The 17,868-nt window shown below is 45.0% G+C and overlaps 1 protein-coding gene across 1 annotated transcript in view; it reads left to right on the forward strand.

Annotated features, from left to right (window-relative positions):
* Nucleotides 1–17,868, forward strand: part of NPDC1 (neural proliferation, differentiation and control 1) — a 70,508-nt gene that overhangs the window by 42,031 nt on the left and 10,609 nt on the right. Inside the window, exons 2-5 of the mRNA XM_048512916.1 lie at nucleotides 6,713–6,853; nucleotides 15,518–15,613; nucleotides 15,920–16,084; nucleotides 17,437–17,503. Coding sequence (XP_048368873.1) covers nucleotides 6,713–6,853; nucleotides 15,518–15,613; nucleotides 15,920–16,084; nucleotides 17,437–17,503 — 469 coding nt within the window. The remainder of the gene's footprint in view (nucleotides 1–6,712; nucleotides 6,854–15,517; nucleotides 15,614–15,919; nucleotides 16,085–17,436; nucleotides 17,504–17,868) is intronic.

The raw sequence follows: 17,868 nt of genomic DNA on the forward strand, positions 1-17,868 counted from the left end.
CACCCACCAGGAACTCTCCTAATGTTTCCTGTCTCTTCTCTGGCGGTCAGATTCCCACCCCTAGATGCATGCCTGGCATAGTTTGTATTCCAGTTTTCCTTTTGCAAGTTTTCCTTTTTTCCTGTTTTCCTTTTTCCTTTTCCTTCTTGTTTACAAGAAGACGTCATTGGTGCTTAGCCTTTACATACAGGGAATAGTTACAAGCTACGTTATATTTGCCATCGGCTTGACTCTGTTTTTCCTATATGGGCAAGCTCTTGAAGAAGCAGTGGCGTAATGGTTAAGAGCAGGTGTACTCTAATCTGGAGGAACCGGGTTTGATTCCCCGCTCTGCCGCCTGAGCTGTGGAGGCTTATCCGGAGAATTCAGATTCGCCTGTGTACTCCCACACATGCCAGCTGGGTGACCTTGGGCTAGTCACAGTTCCTTGGAGCTCTCTCTGCCCCACCTACCTCACAGGGTGTTTGTTGTGAGGGGGGGGGAAAGGAAAGGAGTTTGTAAGCCCCTTTGAGTCTCTTACAGGAGAGAAAAGGGGTGATATCATCATCATCATCATCAACCTTTTTATTGGCATAAGTTTAAAATACAACAGGGAGGTTGAGGAAAATCAAGTTAAAATAAGTAGGTTCAGACATTTCCTGCAGTTAAAACCATAAATAAATAAATAAACTAAAATCTGTGGCAAATCTGCTGGGCCAGCGCCAGGAATTTGGCAACGTCTAGGGATCTCTGAGGAGACCGATCACAAAGCAGAAAGAAGGATTTGACCTTGTCTGGTGAGTAGGCATAGTTCTCAGTGTGTGGGTCTATATATTGTCTTCTGGATGAAGTATATAGTTCGCAATCTAGGAGGATGTGCTCGATTGTTTCAATGGCTTTTTGTGAGCAGGGACACGTTCTTTGTTGGTATGGGATCTGGAGAAATCTGCCACTCAGGACTGCTGAAGGTAGGGCGTTCAGTCGGGCTAGCATTAAGGTACGTCAGAGATATGGTGAAGATATATTGTAAAAGTACCTTGGTAGCCCTTTACTGAAGGGAAGGGGGTGGGAACCCTCCGGTAAAATGCCCTTCATGTATTGAGTAGATAGCAGTTGATTTTCGATGTCGAGTAGCCTTAGTGACAAAAGTTTGACTATTTGCGCTTCATCCATGTTTATGAAGAAGTCTAAAGTGAAGCCTAACGAATTAATTTTTTCCTTGATCAGGAGACTCCAAGTGGAGAGGTAGGAATCCGAAAGCATTCGCTTTGTTAGGCTGTCCTGGTCGGAAATGGAGGCGCAGCCAGTATCGAAGCGAGGAGAACCATATACGCGTTTCGAGAAGATTTAGACCTAATTCCGAACATTAGGAGAGAGATGACACGCTGTTCGAAATTCCAAGTAGTTTGCGAAAGAAGCTAGATTGTATAGACTCAAGAGGCTTTAGATTATGATTTAGCCAGATTGGAGCGCCATACAAGGTTTTTGGGATCAGTTTGCCTTCAAAGGCTCTCACTGCTGCTGGGACGCATTGACCCCCTTGGGAGTAGAAGAACCGCCTAATTGCTGCCGCGCACTGATTGGTGGAGAGGGAGATGTGTTTGTACTGCTTGGTCCAATTCAAGTTATATTGGAAACGGATTCCCAAGTAGTTGAAACATTTGACTTGGTCAATTCTGTTCCCACTGATAGACCATGCTGCTGGTTTCCACGCTTTTGAGAATGTCACGATTTTAGTCTTCTCATAGTTTATTGTAAGTTGATTGCATTCGCAGTAGTCTGCGAAGGCGTGGAGTAGACGTTTCAGGCCTATCTTGGTACGCGAGAGTAATACCGTGTCATCGGCATATAGAAGGGTGGTCAAGGGGGCGTTGCCAAGGATGGGAGGGTGAGCTCGAGCGGTTGGAAGGGAATTTGGAAGGTCCTGTAGAAACAGGTTGAAGAGAAGAGGGGCAAGGACACAACCTTGCTTGACACCCTTATTATTTCGGGGGTGCATGAGCCGGTAGGATTGTAATGTATACTGCAAGTGGTGGCAGTGTAAAGTCTTTGGATGAGAAGAAGTAAGCGCTTCTCTATCCCCAGAGCACTTAGTTTGTTCCAAAGAAGTTGCCTGGGGATTGAATCAAAGGCACTCCTCAGGTCGAGGAACGCAGCATATAGTCCAGAGTTCTTGGTTTTTCCATATTTCTCGGCGAGGTGCCTCAGTACTGCTTAGTGGTCGTACGTGGAGTGGCCCTTGATGAAACCGATTTGCTCAGGACCAAGTACAGGAATGGCCCATTCCAGAAGTTTCTCGCGGGCGTTGTCCGTGTACAGTTTCCCTGGGATAGATAGGAGGCTGATTGGCCTGTAATTGGAAGGTGTATCATTATTTCCTTTCTTAAAAATTGGAACAACAGTGGCTTTGGTCCAATCTTGGGAGTGAATTTGGTCACAGCTATTATCAATTCTCATTGATGATGTGAAAAGTTTCTCGCTTCCAATATAGGAGTTTTTTTCCAGTTTCCGCGCATAGTTGGTAAAAGATTTCAGGGAATAGGCCATCGGGACCAGGGGCCTTTCCATGTTTTTAGAGTTTTTTTCAATAAGGCGGAATACTCCTCGATATGGTAGTGACTCCGAGGCCATTTGGAAGGCAGAGTCTTCAAGAGCAAGTAGCTCCACATCGGGTTGATTGGAATCTGGGTCAGAGAAGATTTTTATTGTAGTGCTCCCACCCATGTTGAAGGGGGGTGATAGAGGAGGCCGAGGTGTTATCGCGGTAGGAGTTGCAAGAGCTTTGCCCGCTTTGAAGCGAAGGTTCCAAAATTGTTTGGTGTTCTTGGCGTTGATTGTAGCAATCAGATCGGCCCAGTTTTTTTGCACCAATTGCCTCTTCTTTATAATCAGGGCTTTTCTGGAACTGGGTTTTGAATTGTTGGTGATTCGGTCAGCATACGATCTGGCGGCTCGCATTTTCTAGGAAAATACGATAGAAGGGACTCCTGAAGGTGTGTGCTTTCATTTGGATAGCACTCTTCAGTAAACTACCTGGATGTTTTTCTTGCGTCCCATGCGGACTGGAGTATGGCACTTTGTTAGGAAGAGTAGCCTTTATCCCAAGATGATAGGGGATTCATACACCGACAGAGAGGTTCCTTCTAAGGAGTGGGAGGTTGTCAGACATTTTTTTGAGTGGACTCTGACAGTAATCCTTCGAACCCTGCATTATCCATAGAAGGCGCAGTTTGCATCTAGAAGACCATTTGGTGCAAGGAGCCAGGATGGAAGACATTGGCTTTGGTTGAGGATTTGCATGAGTTGTTGTTGGGGAGGTAAGAGTCATGATTAGTTCCAGTGGTAAGTGGTCACTTTCCGTTCTGTGTATCACCTGAAGGGAGAATATGGAATCAAGGAGAATTGGGGTGAAGGCGATTATAGTGAAAGTCAATCACGCTCCTTCCTTTGCGTGAGATATGCGTGAAGCTGCCTGGGTAATCCTGTTGAAATTTCCCATTGAGGATTATTTTATTTGTTGCTGAGCAGAAATTGATGAGTTCATGGCCGCTTTTGTTTGTTCATGGCCGCTTTTGGGTGATATAAATCCAACTCTTTCTTCTAACACATTACTAACGAAGCTGTTTGGCAGCACAACAGATAAGGTCCAGAATTTCCCATCCTCTTACCTATGATTTACTGGATTCCAACCTGCATGTGATAACGCTGTAGTGTATTCTGGTTTGAGGCTTTATGTACCAGGATTTTGCCATGTTCTCTTATTTTCCAGGACTTTTTGGTGCTTGCCGGTTGGCTTGCAGATGTGTTTATTGTCTTGTATGTTTCTTGTTTCTATTACATGTTAGCATTGTATGTTGTTGTACAGGGCACTTTTGTCACATGTAGTGCTGGTTTGCCCTTTGTAGCCTGTAGCCTGGGTGTAGTGGGGTTTTTTCTGTATATTTTTTGTACTTATTGCTACAGCCCCACCTTTTTTTTGTATTCTGTACATCTGAACTCAGCCAGTCCATTGAACAAGGGCTCCTTCTGTTGGTAGCGTGTTATCACTGAGCTATCTGTCACAGTCTCCTCCACTGTACACTCCTTCTGGCAACCTCATGGCTAGACTCGGAGGAGTGATTGGCCCCATCAAGCTTCATGGCTTAGATAGCTGAACCTCTATACTCCACTAGTTGTCCAGTGTGTGAAAACTGAACCACCACAGACTTGCTTTAACAGTAAAGTACAGCTCTCAAGAGTCTATGGGAAGAAGCCAAGACAGCTGCTGTTTTAAATGGATGTCAATGGATGCTGTTGGACTAGGCCTGGGGAGAGTGGGGTTTGAATCTCACTGTTAGCCTCTCTTATAGGGTGGTTGCGAGCATATAATTTTGTTTTAAAAGTAGCATAGCTCCATGTATGCCCATGGAAATCCATGAGATGTCTGGGATGACTCAGTGGAGGTTTGACATGCTCTTAAGTGCCATCGTGTTGGGAGAGAAGGTGGCTGTATCAGTGTGGGGACCTGGCATTGCTGTGTAGTTGTCCGCATGCACACGACTTCTGAGCAGGTCACCGTAATAGAAACCTCTCACCCTCCACAGTCCGTTGCCTGTTGCCTTTGTTTAAGCTGTCTCCTTGTATTTCTCTAGATAAGCAAGTTATCTTGGTCTGGAAGTTACAGAGCGCTTTAAAATCTCCCTTTCAGCTCCCCAACATCCTTATCGTAAAGCGTTTAAGAGCTCGCCCCTCCCTTTTCCTCCCATCTCTGTGGCATATGGAGTAATATTATGAGCAAAGCTCATCAGGTTAAATCCTGCCCGCCTGTAGGCCAGGCATTATCAAACTGAGCTTGTTTGTCTAATGAGAGCTAATGTGGAAAGGAGGAGGAAGAGCCCCCCCACCTGGCAAGAAGCAAACAGTTCCAGGAAAGGAGGAGGATGGGGAGCCGGAGGAGCCTCTGCTTCCTTTGAATTGCTTCTCAGTATAACTAGTCAAGGAGCCGTGTGGCGTAGTGGTTAAGTGCTTGCACTGCCACTCACACAATCAGGAGTTCGAGCCTCCTGTGGGTCTGATATCCTGGCAGCTGGCTCATAGTCAACTCAGCCATCCATCCATCCATTCATCCATCCATCCATCCATCCATTCATTCCTTGGTCAGTAAATGAGTACCTAGCACATAGCTAGGGGGTAAAGAATAGCTGGGGAAAGCAGTGGCAAACTACCCCACAAAAATGGTTTGCCTATGAAACCACTGCTTGCAGTGGTACCCCAGGGTTGAACACGACTGAAGGGGAAACTTTACCTTTACAACTAGTCAAGTTTGGTGGACCATAGGGAGGATTCTACATTTCTCTTCCCACAGATCCTAGTTTCAATTTTGCTTCACAGTTTGAATCAGTCCTATGGTTCTTTGTTTTTTGCATTGTTTTGATTGCTTGCACTGACTTTTCCCTCTGCAAAATGTATGCGTTTTCCAGTTTTCTTTCTGCATTGGTAAAGCAGCCCTGTGCATATAAAGGATGTTCCTGGGACATATACATTTTGTAGAAAAGTCATACAGTAGAGTGTTGTGGGTTTTCCCATGATCCTCTGAAGATGCCAGCCACAGATGCAGGCGAAACATCAGGAGCAAATGCTACCGGAACATGGCCATACAGCCCGGAAACCCCACAACACTCCAGTGATTCCGACCATGGAAGCCTTTGACAATAAACAGCCATACAGCTTGTTTATACTGTGCCAAAGCCACCTTATGTACCAAAAGCAAGAAGCAAAGGCTCAAAACCATCAACAGAAATGCAACTTAATATAAAAATCGGTGGTGAAGATTTGCTCAGTCCTCCCATTGGAATTCTTAAGGCATGAGATATGTGGAGGAATGCTTGCTCAGGGTAACTACTCCCTTCTGATCAGAGGCGTAGCAAAGGGGGAAAGAGCCCGGTGCACTGGTGCATCCTCCGCCCCCACCCCTCCCCAGAACACCCTTGCCAAATCCCCACAGGGGTTTGCGCCCCCGTCCCCTTGGAGCCTCTGCTTCTGCCTGCATTTTGGAGACACCATAGAAGCTCAGAACTGTGGGGAAAACTGTGTTGGCTTCAGAAGGTAAATAGGGACTGAGGCAGATGCATGTGCTCCATTCCTTCCTATCTGGTCCCTCTATTACTGGAGCATTGTATCATGAATCCAGTGAACTGTGATTGGAGACCAAGCCTAGGATAGTGGTTAGAGTGCTGGATTGGGATCTTGGGCCCCCAGTGACTCCCCATGCCTCTACTGAAGTGCACTTTGTGACTTTGTGCCAGTCTCATGCTCAAACCTACCTCACAGAGTTGTTGTGAGGACAAAAATGGAGGAGGGAACAATGCTGTAAGCATCCTTGGATCCCCAAAGGGGAGAAAGAAGGTTGTGATTATCTACATAATAATTGTGGGTATATATAAAGTGTTGTCAAGTTGCAGTTTGCAAGGCGGGTGATTAAACGGAGGTGGTTAACGTTGCTTTCCTCTGCAGAGTCTTGGATAGGGCAGTGTCCTATCCAAATACCCACGCCCTTTTGCTTCTGAGATCTGATAAGATTCTACATCCGAATAATAATTGCATAATTGGCATGTGAAGCACCTATAGTGGGCATTTGATCTGCTGATTTGAAGTCAATTCTGTCTCTACGGGTAAGGCAGAAAGCATTGGAATTTGGACTGTTATATATATGCACACCCATCCAAATGCGTTCTTCTCTTCTTGTTCCCGACAGACTCATGTCCTCGGAAGTTGGATTGCTCTCTGAAGAGGCGGGCATTCTGCCCTCCTGGATCCAACACCTGCGGACCTTGTTTCCCTCAGTATGTTGAAGATGGAGACGGCAGATGTATCTCAAAGGCACAAGCAACCAGGGGTAGGTTGCGGGGGGGGGGGGGCGGGGGGGAGGGCTGAAACACATTAGTGTTTACTTGTTTGGGTTCCAAGGGAAACATTCATTTCAGGAATTTTGTGCCTGATTCTAAATTTAGATTTTTTTTTGTATGCTCCTAGGCTTGGATGTTTTTTCTTTCATTTCGCAGACTGACAGGCCCCCTAAAAGTGTGTGTATGCACATGTGAATGCATGAACACTCACAAGTATGGGCGCACGCTGAAATTGCGCTCGGGGCAAAAGATAGATATCGCATGAATATTACACTGTTTGACAGTATAATTGCAAGGATACAGCAAATGGCGCGAGTGCCTCCTGCATGTTGCAGTAGCATCAGAAAGGTATTGAAATGTGTGATGTCAGTAGGCAGGGTGGATGTGATCAAAATGTTGCAGGCCTGGAGAAAAAAGTCCCAAATTTTTGGAATGCCTCTTGGAGCTGAACATGATTTGTAGTTTTGTTTTCTAGTGTGTGTGTGGGCCCTCAAAAGCTGTTGCAGGGACCAGGGCCATGGAATTGTAGGGTTAAATATCCCCCTACTTCATTTCCCCTATTAAAACTGCTCCCCTCCAGGACTGCATTTAGCCTCAGCAGGAACTGGACGGGTCTCTGGCCCCTTCCATGATTTAGGGCAGCCTGAGGGTTTCCCACAGAGACAAATAACATGGTCTGGAGTTCCTGGATTACCAGTGTTGTGTGTAATTTTGCCCTTGGTAACACCTGCCTGTCACTGTTTTGAATTTCAGTACCTCTACTGAAAAGCATCAACTCCAGGGGTTTCTCTGCCAGCAGTCCCTTCTTCAGTACTCTGTGGAGTGCTGTATTGTTGTCTGTGCCAATAAAGGCTTACCGGAAAAAAATTAAAAATTAAATAACTCTGTGGCTCTTTTATTAAATTAGGTCATCACCTGTTAGCAGCTAAAAGAAAACCCCACCCTCCTTCAGTACACTTCAGTGCCGCTCAGTCTAATCTAGTGCAGTAAAGCATTCTGGAGGTGAACAGATGGCATTGAATGAAAACCTTTATGTTGTCTTTGTAAAGTGCAAATAACACATTTAGTGAATATTCCTGCAGCATGCGACACATCTGGATACTGTTACTTGTTTTAAAAGCAGACATTATTTTCTTGCTGGTGATGTGGTATTTCGGGGGGAAGAATGCGGCAAGAAGTATATGCTTTGGGGTTTCCGATTGTCCCTTTATAGAAAGTGATACTCTTAATGACAGATGGACTGCTTATATAAGAGCTCAGTGAAGGGATTGGCATCTGAACTGCTTTTCAGTGATTCTAGAAGATTATCTATAGCTTTCCGCCTTTCCTGTCTTCAATACCCTGAAGTATATTGGGCCTATCTCTGCTCCTAGATTTTGATACATCTGTCCATATCCACAGCTTGGTGGCTGGACATTTGCTTTGGATGCAGTAAGTCCTTCAATCTAGTAGAAAAGTTCAAAGCCACTGTATCTAGATTTCTCACAAAACAACTTAAATGCAGTGATAAATGTTTTAATAAATAATAAAATGCAAAAAAGGTAACAAAAGTGCAATAATGCAAGTATATCTATAGACGCTGCATCTAAAGAAATCAGTCTAAAGATGTGAGCATCAAAAAGCGTACGTCAAAAGCTGCACTTAACATGAGTCCGACATTTGACTGATTAGTAGCACACAGTCTATTTAGTAAGGTGTTCAAACCGCCCAATCATATGAGCCTCATTCAAGCAGCAGCTTATAGAGCTGTGCTCTTATAAGCAGAGTTAATCGGTAAGAAGTCGTTCTCCTAGTTGAACAGTCATCTGGAAAAAAGGAATTTCCCAGGTGGTTGGCCACAATCAGCAAGAAACCAATCTCCTGATTAGATGGTCATTTGGGAAAAGGTAAATCTCCTGGACAGTGGGCAAGAACACAAAGCTCAGTATATTTACATTTTCATTAAGTCTTCCTTCAATTCACTTGCAAATCTAGCCATTATCTAGGGGATTTAGTACAGAATCAACTAGAGAATCCCTCTATCCAGCTTAGAAGCACACTTCAGATGCAGGACGCCTGTTAAGTGGAGCCTCTGATGCATACTTTGTGATGCTGCATACCTTTAAAGTGATTTCTTTTGGTGTAAGGTCTATAGAGATATTTGCATTATTGCACTTTGCACTTTTTGCACTTTATCGTTTATTAAAACATCACTGCATTTCAGTTTCGTTTGGTGAGGCCTCTGGACCTAGCGGCTTTGATCTTTTCTGCTGGGTTTTAACACCGTATCTTGTTGTTGTTGTTGATTGTAAGTCCTTCAATGCCTGGCTGAAGAATATCAGGAGTCTGCAATATCAGGGGGAGTCTGCAGAATCATGGTCAGACAGCATAGATATTTACTGGGCTAGGACGTATACATGTGCATTCACATAAACAGTTGCTTGCTCCACTTTGGCCTCAGTTGCGCATCCCTGCCAACAAAGAAATTAAAATTAAAGATGGAAGAAACATACAGACTTCTCTTTAAAGAGGACAGGTCCTAAGAGTATGTATTATGGCAGTCGCCAGATTAAAAGACTCAACATGGGAGTTTTACTTGGTTCATGGAAATAAAACCATAATTTGGAAGAAAAATACTAATTGTCCTTTAGAAGAAGAAGAGTTTGGATTTATACCCCACCCTTCTGTCCTGTAAGGAGACTCAAGGTGGCTTATAAACTCCTTTCCCTTCCTCTCCCCACAACAGACACCTTGTGAGGCAGGTGGGGCTGAGAGAGTTCCAAAGACCTGTGACTAGCCCAAGGTCACCCAGCAGGAATGTAGGAGTGTGGAAACACATCTGATTCACCAGATAAGCCTCTACCACTCAGGTGCAGGAGTGGGGAATCAAACCCAGTTTTCCAGATTAGAATCCACTTGCTCTTAACCACTAGACTACACTGGGACCTTCTGCATACAAAGCAAGTACTCTTCCAATGAGACACAGGGCCCCTGTGGTCTGAGTTGAAACGGGAGTCTGGATTCTAATGCCCCTTTCATCTCCTCCTTCAGCCTAGCCTACCTCACAGGGTTGCTGTGAGCATGAAGGAAGGAGCCATGGAAGAGCCATATACTCTGCCATGACCTCCTTTCAAAATGTTGCCTCTGAGGCAGGTTCATGTGCTTCAGTAGAATGTTAAAAATGTCTACAGAAAAAGCTGCTAGCCCTGAAATCTGCCAGAGATCCAGCTGAGTAGGAGAGTGATGCCTTTGCACATGCTCAGAGATAACCATCTTCATTTCATTACTTCCTGCAAGTGGTCAACTGACCTTGAAATGATTTTCTGGAATTAAAATCTGGCTCAGATTTGTTGCCAAGGTTCTTTTTAGGATGGTGGTGGGGGCTGCTGTGTTTTTAAATTTTTCTGCCTCTTATGGTGAAGTGGAAGGGCCACAAAGAGCTAAAACTGATTAAATTCTGGATTAATCGGTAGTCAGTTTACCTCTAAAGCTCAAAGAGGGCAAAACCAAGAGCAGCGCTGAGAGAGAACGAGAGTCTGGACTCTTTTCTGCGTCGCAGGGTATGTTGCATTATTGAAGATTGTTTCTGTGCTCTACCTCATAAAATGTTGTGGGAGTTGACAGGGTCATGAAATATTTACCATGGTTTTAGAAGAATCGTGCCGAGGAACATCTGTGTGCCCGAAAGAAAATTGGATGGTGTGCTTTCGTTCTGAGACCTAGCAGGCAATAGCCTGTCTAATGGAACAGACCATCCCCTTTCGGTTGCTTCCTCACAGAGGTTTTGCTCTGCGTTTCCCCCAAAATGCAGTGGATTTCTGCTTGCACATGTCATTGTATAATCTGTCTTCTGGTTTTTCTCTTGCTTCATTGATTCTCTCCTCACCCCCCCCCCCCCAAAAGAAAGTCCCTGAAAGATTGGGCTCAAAGCGGGTTTGGTCACCATCAGTATGGGAAGATGTGGGGTTTTGGACCTCTATATCTGCTGCCATTTCCTCCCCCATCCCTGCTCCTATCACCAGTAGGATGTTTGGTATTTAAAAATCAGTAATAGATATCAATCAATCTTAATTACAGTCATAGACTAGCACGAGATAGTTAAGATACAATTAGAAAGGATAAAGTATGCTAGAACAATAAATATATCTCTAAAAGAATCTACTGGTAGAAGGAAATTGGGAGCACAAAAACGGTACAGGAACATCTAGGGGTTGAAATAGGACCATAAACATGAAAAGGAAACAAGGCAATAATGGAGCAATAAAATAGGCAGATAAAAGACTGTAACTGTTAGATCACAGCACACTCTATTAAGACCATCTTAGGATTTATTAAGCCTGTTTTATAGCACAGACCATCATTGGGGGGCGGGAGACAGACTGCTGCATTGTGATGCCGGCATAAACACACCACAGTGCCTATTAGTGATTTTTAAAATGCCAGCATAAAGCCCCTTGGTTATGGGAGTGGGGAGATGGTGAGTGGAGGAGTAGTGCAAAGAATCTACCACACCAAGCCTCCATTACCAGTGGAAATGCTTTTGCATTTGGGGAACAATGAACACACAATGGCGAATCATCCCTATGTGGAATCAGCAGTCTTGAAAGTATGATCAGGGGTGGCCAACCTATGGCGTTCCAGATGCTCATGGACTACAGTTCCCATCAGCCCCTGCCAGCATGGCCAATTGGGAGTTGTAGTCCACTTTTGTGCTGTTGGAAGCCAGGCCAAAGAGGAACAGCTGTCCTTCTAGCCCTGCAGGAGTTGAGGGCAGATCAGTAACAGGGCAAAACTTCTCCTACTGGCCTTCTCCTGGCTGCCTGTTAATTTCATTTTTTTTAAAGTGAAATTTTAGGCTGACCTAGATGTTCTGGGATGAAAGCCAAAGACGGGACTGTTCAGTGAATTGTTTCTACTTATAGAATTGTTTATATTTATAGAATAACTAAAACAGTTAAAGTTATAATAATTGATTATGGCTTTTTTGATACTTAATTTTTTGTTTCAGTTAAACACTTAGGTAGCGTAAATATCAATTCAACCACCCCCGCCACCTTTGGTTTTGGAAACATTTCCAAAACACTTTTTCTCCATGGTTTTTAAAAACCCTTTTACAGCATTTCTTTTCGCCGAAATGTTTCAAAACTGACTGCTCTCACAATTTGGTCATATTTAAAAAGTTTTATCTTCCTTGCTGCCAGTTTCCACGCCTCTGTTCTATTGCCCAACTTTCCTCCTTGGCGTCATTTTTTTACATCCCTGACCTCACTCCTTTCCTCCTTTCCTCTTTATTTTCTTCATTTTGAATGGGCTTTTTTCTCATTTGGTTGAATCAACAAAGCATCGATTAAACTGAGCTACAAATCATTGAAGTGATGAATCAATGAAGCATTGTTTCAATGAATACGTTTTCAAAAACACCAGGCCTCCTTGAAAACATGAAACATGAGTCCAGACAAGCACTGTGATAAAAGGGGAGATCGGAAACGTTCTGGAATCTTCTAGGGGACTTTTGCGGACAAGGCCTGGATCTTATATTACCTTGGGATATAGATATTCTGATGGATCTCCCTGGCATTGAAAAGAGCTGCCAAGGGAGAACAGGGGTACACATTAAGCCTTTCTTAAAACCATGTGTGTTCATTGTGTGCACACACCATCAAGTCACAGCTAACATGGCAATCCTGTAGGGTTTCCAAGGCAAGAGAAATTCAAAGGTATTTTACCATTGCTTGCATCCACTTCACGATCCTGGTGTTTCTTGGAGGTTGCCCATCCACATACTAAATAGGTCTGACCCTGCTTAGCTTCTGAGGTCTGACTTGATCAGGCTGGCCTGGAGCCAGAGGTGTAGCTCCAAGGGGGCGGGGCGGGGGCGCACCCCTGTGGGGGTATGGCGAGGGCGGGGCAGGGAGGGGCGGGGGCAGGGGCGTTCCAGGGTGGGACGGGGTGGAGGATGCACCAGTGCATCAGGCGCTTCCCCCCCTTGCTACACCTCTGCCTTGAGCCAACCACTTACCCCCTTCAAACCATAGATGCAATAACACCAGTTTATTCACCTCTCATGCAAAAAAAGTTAACCTAAATACATGTACATTTATGGCTGGGTGAGAAGAATTTAAGACCAAGATGAAACATCTTCAGAGCAATGGAGCTGTCTTCGAAACTCTCTTCCTGGGTTTGGCACGAGTGTATTTTTTCCCCTCCACAACTGAGTTCTGAAAGAAGTTCTGCCATTTTGAAGCAGGCGCTGTTCAGCATTGCTTGGCTACTGCATTTATCTCTCTCCCTCATCCCATCTCCATAAGGCCCAAAAAAGCTCAGCAATCCGTCATTTGCCTGCTAGGTAGCTCAGCTCTTCAGGCAAGTCTCCTAATAGCCATTCAGTGTTTCTAACTAAATTAGACGGGGTGGCGGGGTGTGTGTGTGTGAGAGAGATTTCTGTAGCAACAAACTTTTCCAAAAGATGGAGTCGTACATTCAAACAGATGCTTAGGCAAGTGCTCACAGAAACTCAAGGACTTCTCATTATGTTTTCCTTCTTTAAAAAAGAAAAAGAGAGACCACAGGTGCATCTGTACAGTGTAAAAATGCTCTGCTGGTATGGCAGCGGCAGCAGCATGGTGTCTGTGTACCCATTCTTATTTCTTGGCCCTTCTCCCATGTCTTCCATCACATGTGAGCAAATGCACAGTGTGTGAAGGCACCTATCCTGGGGACTCCCCCTTTCAGCTTAGAAACCATCCCTTTCGCAGCATGGCTGCACCCGGGAAAGGAAAGTGTCCTTTAAACAACTTTTTAAAAAAGAGACTGTCACCCAGCAGCAAGCTGGCCCATGCCATTCTGAAAACTGAGGTTAGCCCCACCTCCATCCCTGGAATGGTTGGGGGCAGAGCCTCCAGGTGGATGATTCACCCCCAGCTACCTGCCAGCTCCTTCTTGAACAAGATCAATGAGCATTTCTTTTTGATCTGGTTTGATGGAGGAAGCCCATAAACTGGAATGAGTATGACCAAATGTGGAAGTTCCCTTTTAATGCTTCCTGGTTTCCATGTGTGGAAAACAAAAAAGTCACTGTGAAAGCAATCCTTGTAATAATCTTCAAGTTGCTAAGGATGACCTGAACATTTATTTATGAGTTGCTCTTATGCCATGTGCAATCCAAACATTTATTTCCTTTCTTCTTTCCAACATGAGCGTCGGGGCAAATACAGATGGTCATGTACTTAGAGTTATCTCAGAACAATGAGCATATAACGTTTGCATTTGTTGCTTGCAAAACACTTGTCCATGTGGTCAGGGGTGTATCACAGAAAAGTACCTGTCTTCTGCAAGAGTAATATTTTTAGCACTACCAAGGGGAGAACAAATTGGGGTATGTTGCAGACTTCAGGGTCTGCTCTGTGCTGAGTAGCACACATTGAATAGAAAACATCTGATGCAGAAGCTATTCTTGGTGGTATTTCCTAGCTCTGTTGCTTTTGCTCTCTGTGAAATTTGGCAGTGCCGAGGTATTGCCATTAAATGGGTCAGTGCATATGACTAGATTGAAATGAGAAGGTGCAACAAAATGGGCTGACTATGTATTCCTGTTGAGGTTCATAATTTTCAATCTAGGCACAGATTGCCTTATGACAAGTCATTTGTTTGTACGCTTTTTGCAAGCACAACCAATCAATAACTTTATTGCTTCTGCACAGCCATGGCAAGCAAGTACAACGTAATGAATAGAGGGAAATTTTCCATGCCGCATGGTCCAGTGCCACAGCTTTTCTGTTGCTCCCAGTAGCTACCATAATAAAACCTTAAAAGAGACTCGCTGGGTCAGACCAAAGTCTACTGAATTCACCATCCTGTTTCCATTAGTGGCCAATGAGGATACATCCAAAAAACCATAAGTAGAACATCAAGGTAGTGACCCTCCCCGTTTCCAGCAACTCTTTCAGAGGGATGCTGCCTCTGAACATGGGGGTGGGGGGGTGTTAGCTACCAATGCTAATGGCTACTGATGGGCCATTCCTGTATGAACTGAGGCCCTTTCCACATGGGCCAATAAACGTGGGTTAAGGGCGGGATAAAACCCGGGGGGGGGCTTCACACAGATCCTGCTCCTAATGCGAGTCCGCACTGCGTTTCCCCCCAACCCAGGTTTTTAAAGAATTGCAATTTGTGCAATTCTTTTGTTTTAACATGCCTCGCAGCCATGGGACCGAGGGAATGGCCGGGTAGGAGATGCATTATGCAGCTGCGCTTAAAAAACAACAACTCCCGGCTCCCATCTGTGGAGCCATACAGGCATTTCTGGGGACAGCAAGGCTCTGGGGGTTCATGCGTACCTGGCTGCGTAGTTGCGTGTTGATGGAAGGTAAGTGAAAAACAACCCAGATCCACATTACCTCCGGGGCCGCCCACACAGAGGAGTGTACCCCAGCTGCTCCCCACTTTGTTTTGGCCATCGGAAAGGGCCTGCTGAGATGGCTTCAAAAGGAGACTAAGCATTGTCATCACCCCCCTCTTGTGGCAGCAAGTTACATAAATTAATATGCATGGTATGAACCTTTTCTCTCTCCTAAACATGTTGAAAAGAAGGATTAATTAATGTACACTGTAGATTGAAGCTTAAGATGTGTGAATATAAATTGGTAATCCTTGCTTGAATTTCCCCCCCTTTTTAGGACGGTCTTCTTTTCCCAACCTAGAGGAAGAAATTGATTTCCTAGCTGATTCGTTGTCCAAACAGGATGCTTCTCATTTGCACCACAGTCAGGAAGGTAAGCCAGACACTGCCCAAGACGGAATATTCTTCCTTTTGGCTGTCATAGAACTCATTTCCAGACTTCCAGGAAATCTGACATCCTGGCACTGGGTAGACACAGGCCTGGTTTGCTTCAGCAAGGTCTCTCATCTATTGTGTCAGTACCCTGGACCGTTTCCGATCCTTAGCTTAATATTTGCCTCCTCTCGTTGTTTGGGTTGTAACTGCTTGTGCATAGAACATAAGGCGGGGGAGATTTTTCTGCCAATTAACACTTTCCTATTTCCCCCCTCTCCTCGGTGATGTAACTTGTCTTCCACAGAAAGCCCAACTTCTGCAGGCGAGCATCCCAAAGTTGGTGCAGTGATGGCCAAGTCCTTACAAAAGAGCCGGGCAAGACTTCTGGCTACGTCTCACCCTCCCTCTTCTGCGAAGAACTCTCCTGTGGAATCTTTGCGCATGTCTTCAAATGATGCCCTTATCCTTGGTAAGGGATTGATGTAACTGGCTGATCCAAACTGGAGGCCGTTGGGAGTGGAGGGGAAACCTTGCTTCTGTTGCAGCATCTTCTTGGGATGATGGAGACTCTGAAAGAGTTTCTAGAGGCCATGAGGAAGGCTCTTTATCCTCTCTCTGTGACTTCCTGTTGCTTGCTGCTCTTTATAACAGATTACCAGAATCCTGTGGTCCATTCCCTTTTAAATTCTATTGACATTAGGGTTGCCAGCTCTAGGTTGGGAAGTACTTGAGGAGCAGACCCAAAGAAGGGCAGGATTTAGGGAAGAGAGGGACTTCAGTGGACTACAATGCCATAGAACACTGGTGGCGAACCTATCTTAGCGCAGCCGGGTGCCAGAGGTGGCACTCAGAGCCCTCTCTGTGCGCACGCGCAAACAGAGTGCCCCCCCCCCCCAACATCTAGACTGGCCTGGGCCGCTGGGCTCAATTATTAGCATTAAACCTAAGAGCTAGTTTTGGGGCAGAAGTGTAGGTAACCCTGTTAAGCGCTGTTAAACCCCACTGATTTTCATGCGAAGAACTGAAGCGTGATCCTTTACCTGGGAGCAAGCGCGGTTGCTGGCAATGGGGCTTGCTTCTGAGTAAACCCTCCTAGGGTTGTGATTTATCCATTGGAAGAGTTGCACGGTTGCTTCAAAGCAAAGCCACCGACTACCACCAAGCTTACTCCTGTGTAATGCACACCTCGGAGCCAACCGTTTTTTCTAAACTTAAACCTCAGTATTCAGGTTAAATTGCTGTGTTGGCACTTTGCAATAAATAAGTGGGTTTTGGGTTGCAGTTTGGGCACTCGGCCTCGAAAACGTTCGCTATCACTGCCCTAGAGTCCATCTTCCAAGTGGCCATTTTCTCCATGGGAACTGATCCCTGTTGCAGATCTCCAATTACCGCCTGAAAGTTGGCAACCTTATGCGGCAGCGCGGAATTAGAGAGGCATGCATTAAAAATCAGTGGAACTGTTTCTTACTTTTGCCAAGGTTCCTTGGGGCATGCAGATACTCAGGAGATAGGTTAGATGGCACTTTAGGAAAAATCTGATGCAAAATAATAGAGTCCACATAATGGAAAACTGAATACTATTATTTGAATCATACCTATTAAACAAATTGAACTGTTCGCTTTCTTAGCATATTCTGCTTCCATTTGGCAACTTGTTCTGGTTTAGCACACAGGCCAGAAATATTTCAAATAAATAGGAACAATTCAATTGGAATGCAGGCCAGTCCTAATTATGGTCTGCCTGGATCATTTTAAAAACACACTACTGATGTGCTTTTTCCTTCTTTCTCTCCCTCTCTCTTGTATATGTTTCATCTACAGGTATGATAATAGTGTGCACCATTGCAGGGATTTCTGCTCTAGTTGTAGCAGCTGTTTGCTGGTGCAGGTAAGCTTCCAGGGGACATTTCCCCTCCAATTCCCAGTGGCTATGACATCCTGCAGAACCTTTTCCAGAAATCCTCAGCAGGGCTGGTCATAGTGCGGGTCCAAGCATTGAAGTGATTTGGGCCTAGAAGGCAGTGTCAAGATACGGACAGTTCTTCATCCTGGAAAGAGCACCATTGACTGTCCCTTAGTTTTAGAGCTCTTTGCTTTGGCTGTTCTAGCTTCCCACATGTTTCTTGAGGAGGCCCACCAAATCCTGAATCTCTACGGATTTTCAGGTGACTGGAAAACATCTGGTTTTTTGGTAGTGAAATTAACCACTTGCTGTCCCCGTGGTGCTTATTTATGGCTTTACTGAGGCTGCTG

The sequence above is a fragment of the Sphaerodactylus townsendi genome, linkage group LG12 (assembly GCF_021028975.2).
Source record: "Sphaerodactylus townsendi isolate TG3544 linkage group LG12, MPM_Stown_v2.3, whole genome shotgun sequence".
NCBI lineage: Eukaryota > Metazoa > Chordata > Lepidosauria > Squamata > Sphaerodactylidae > Sphaerodactylus > Sphaerodactylus townsendi.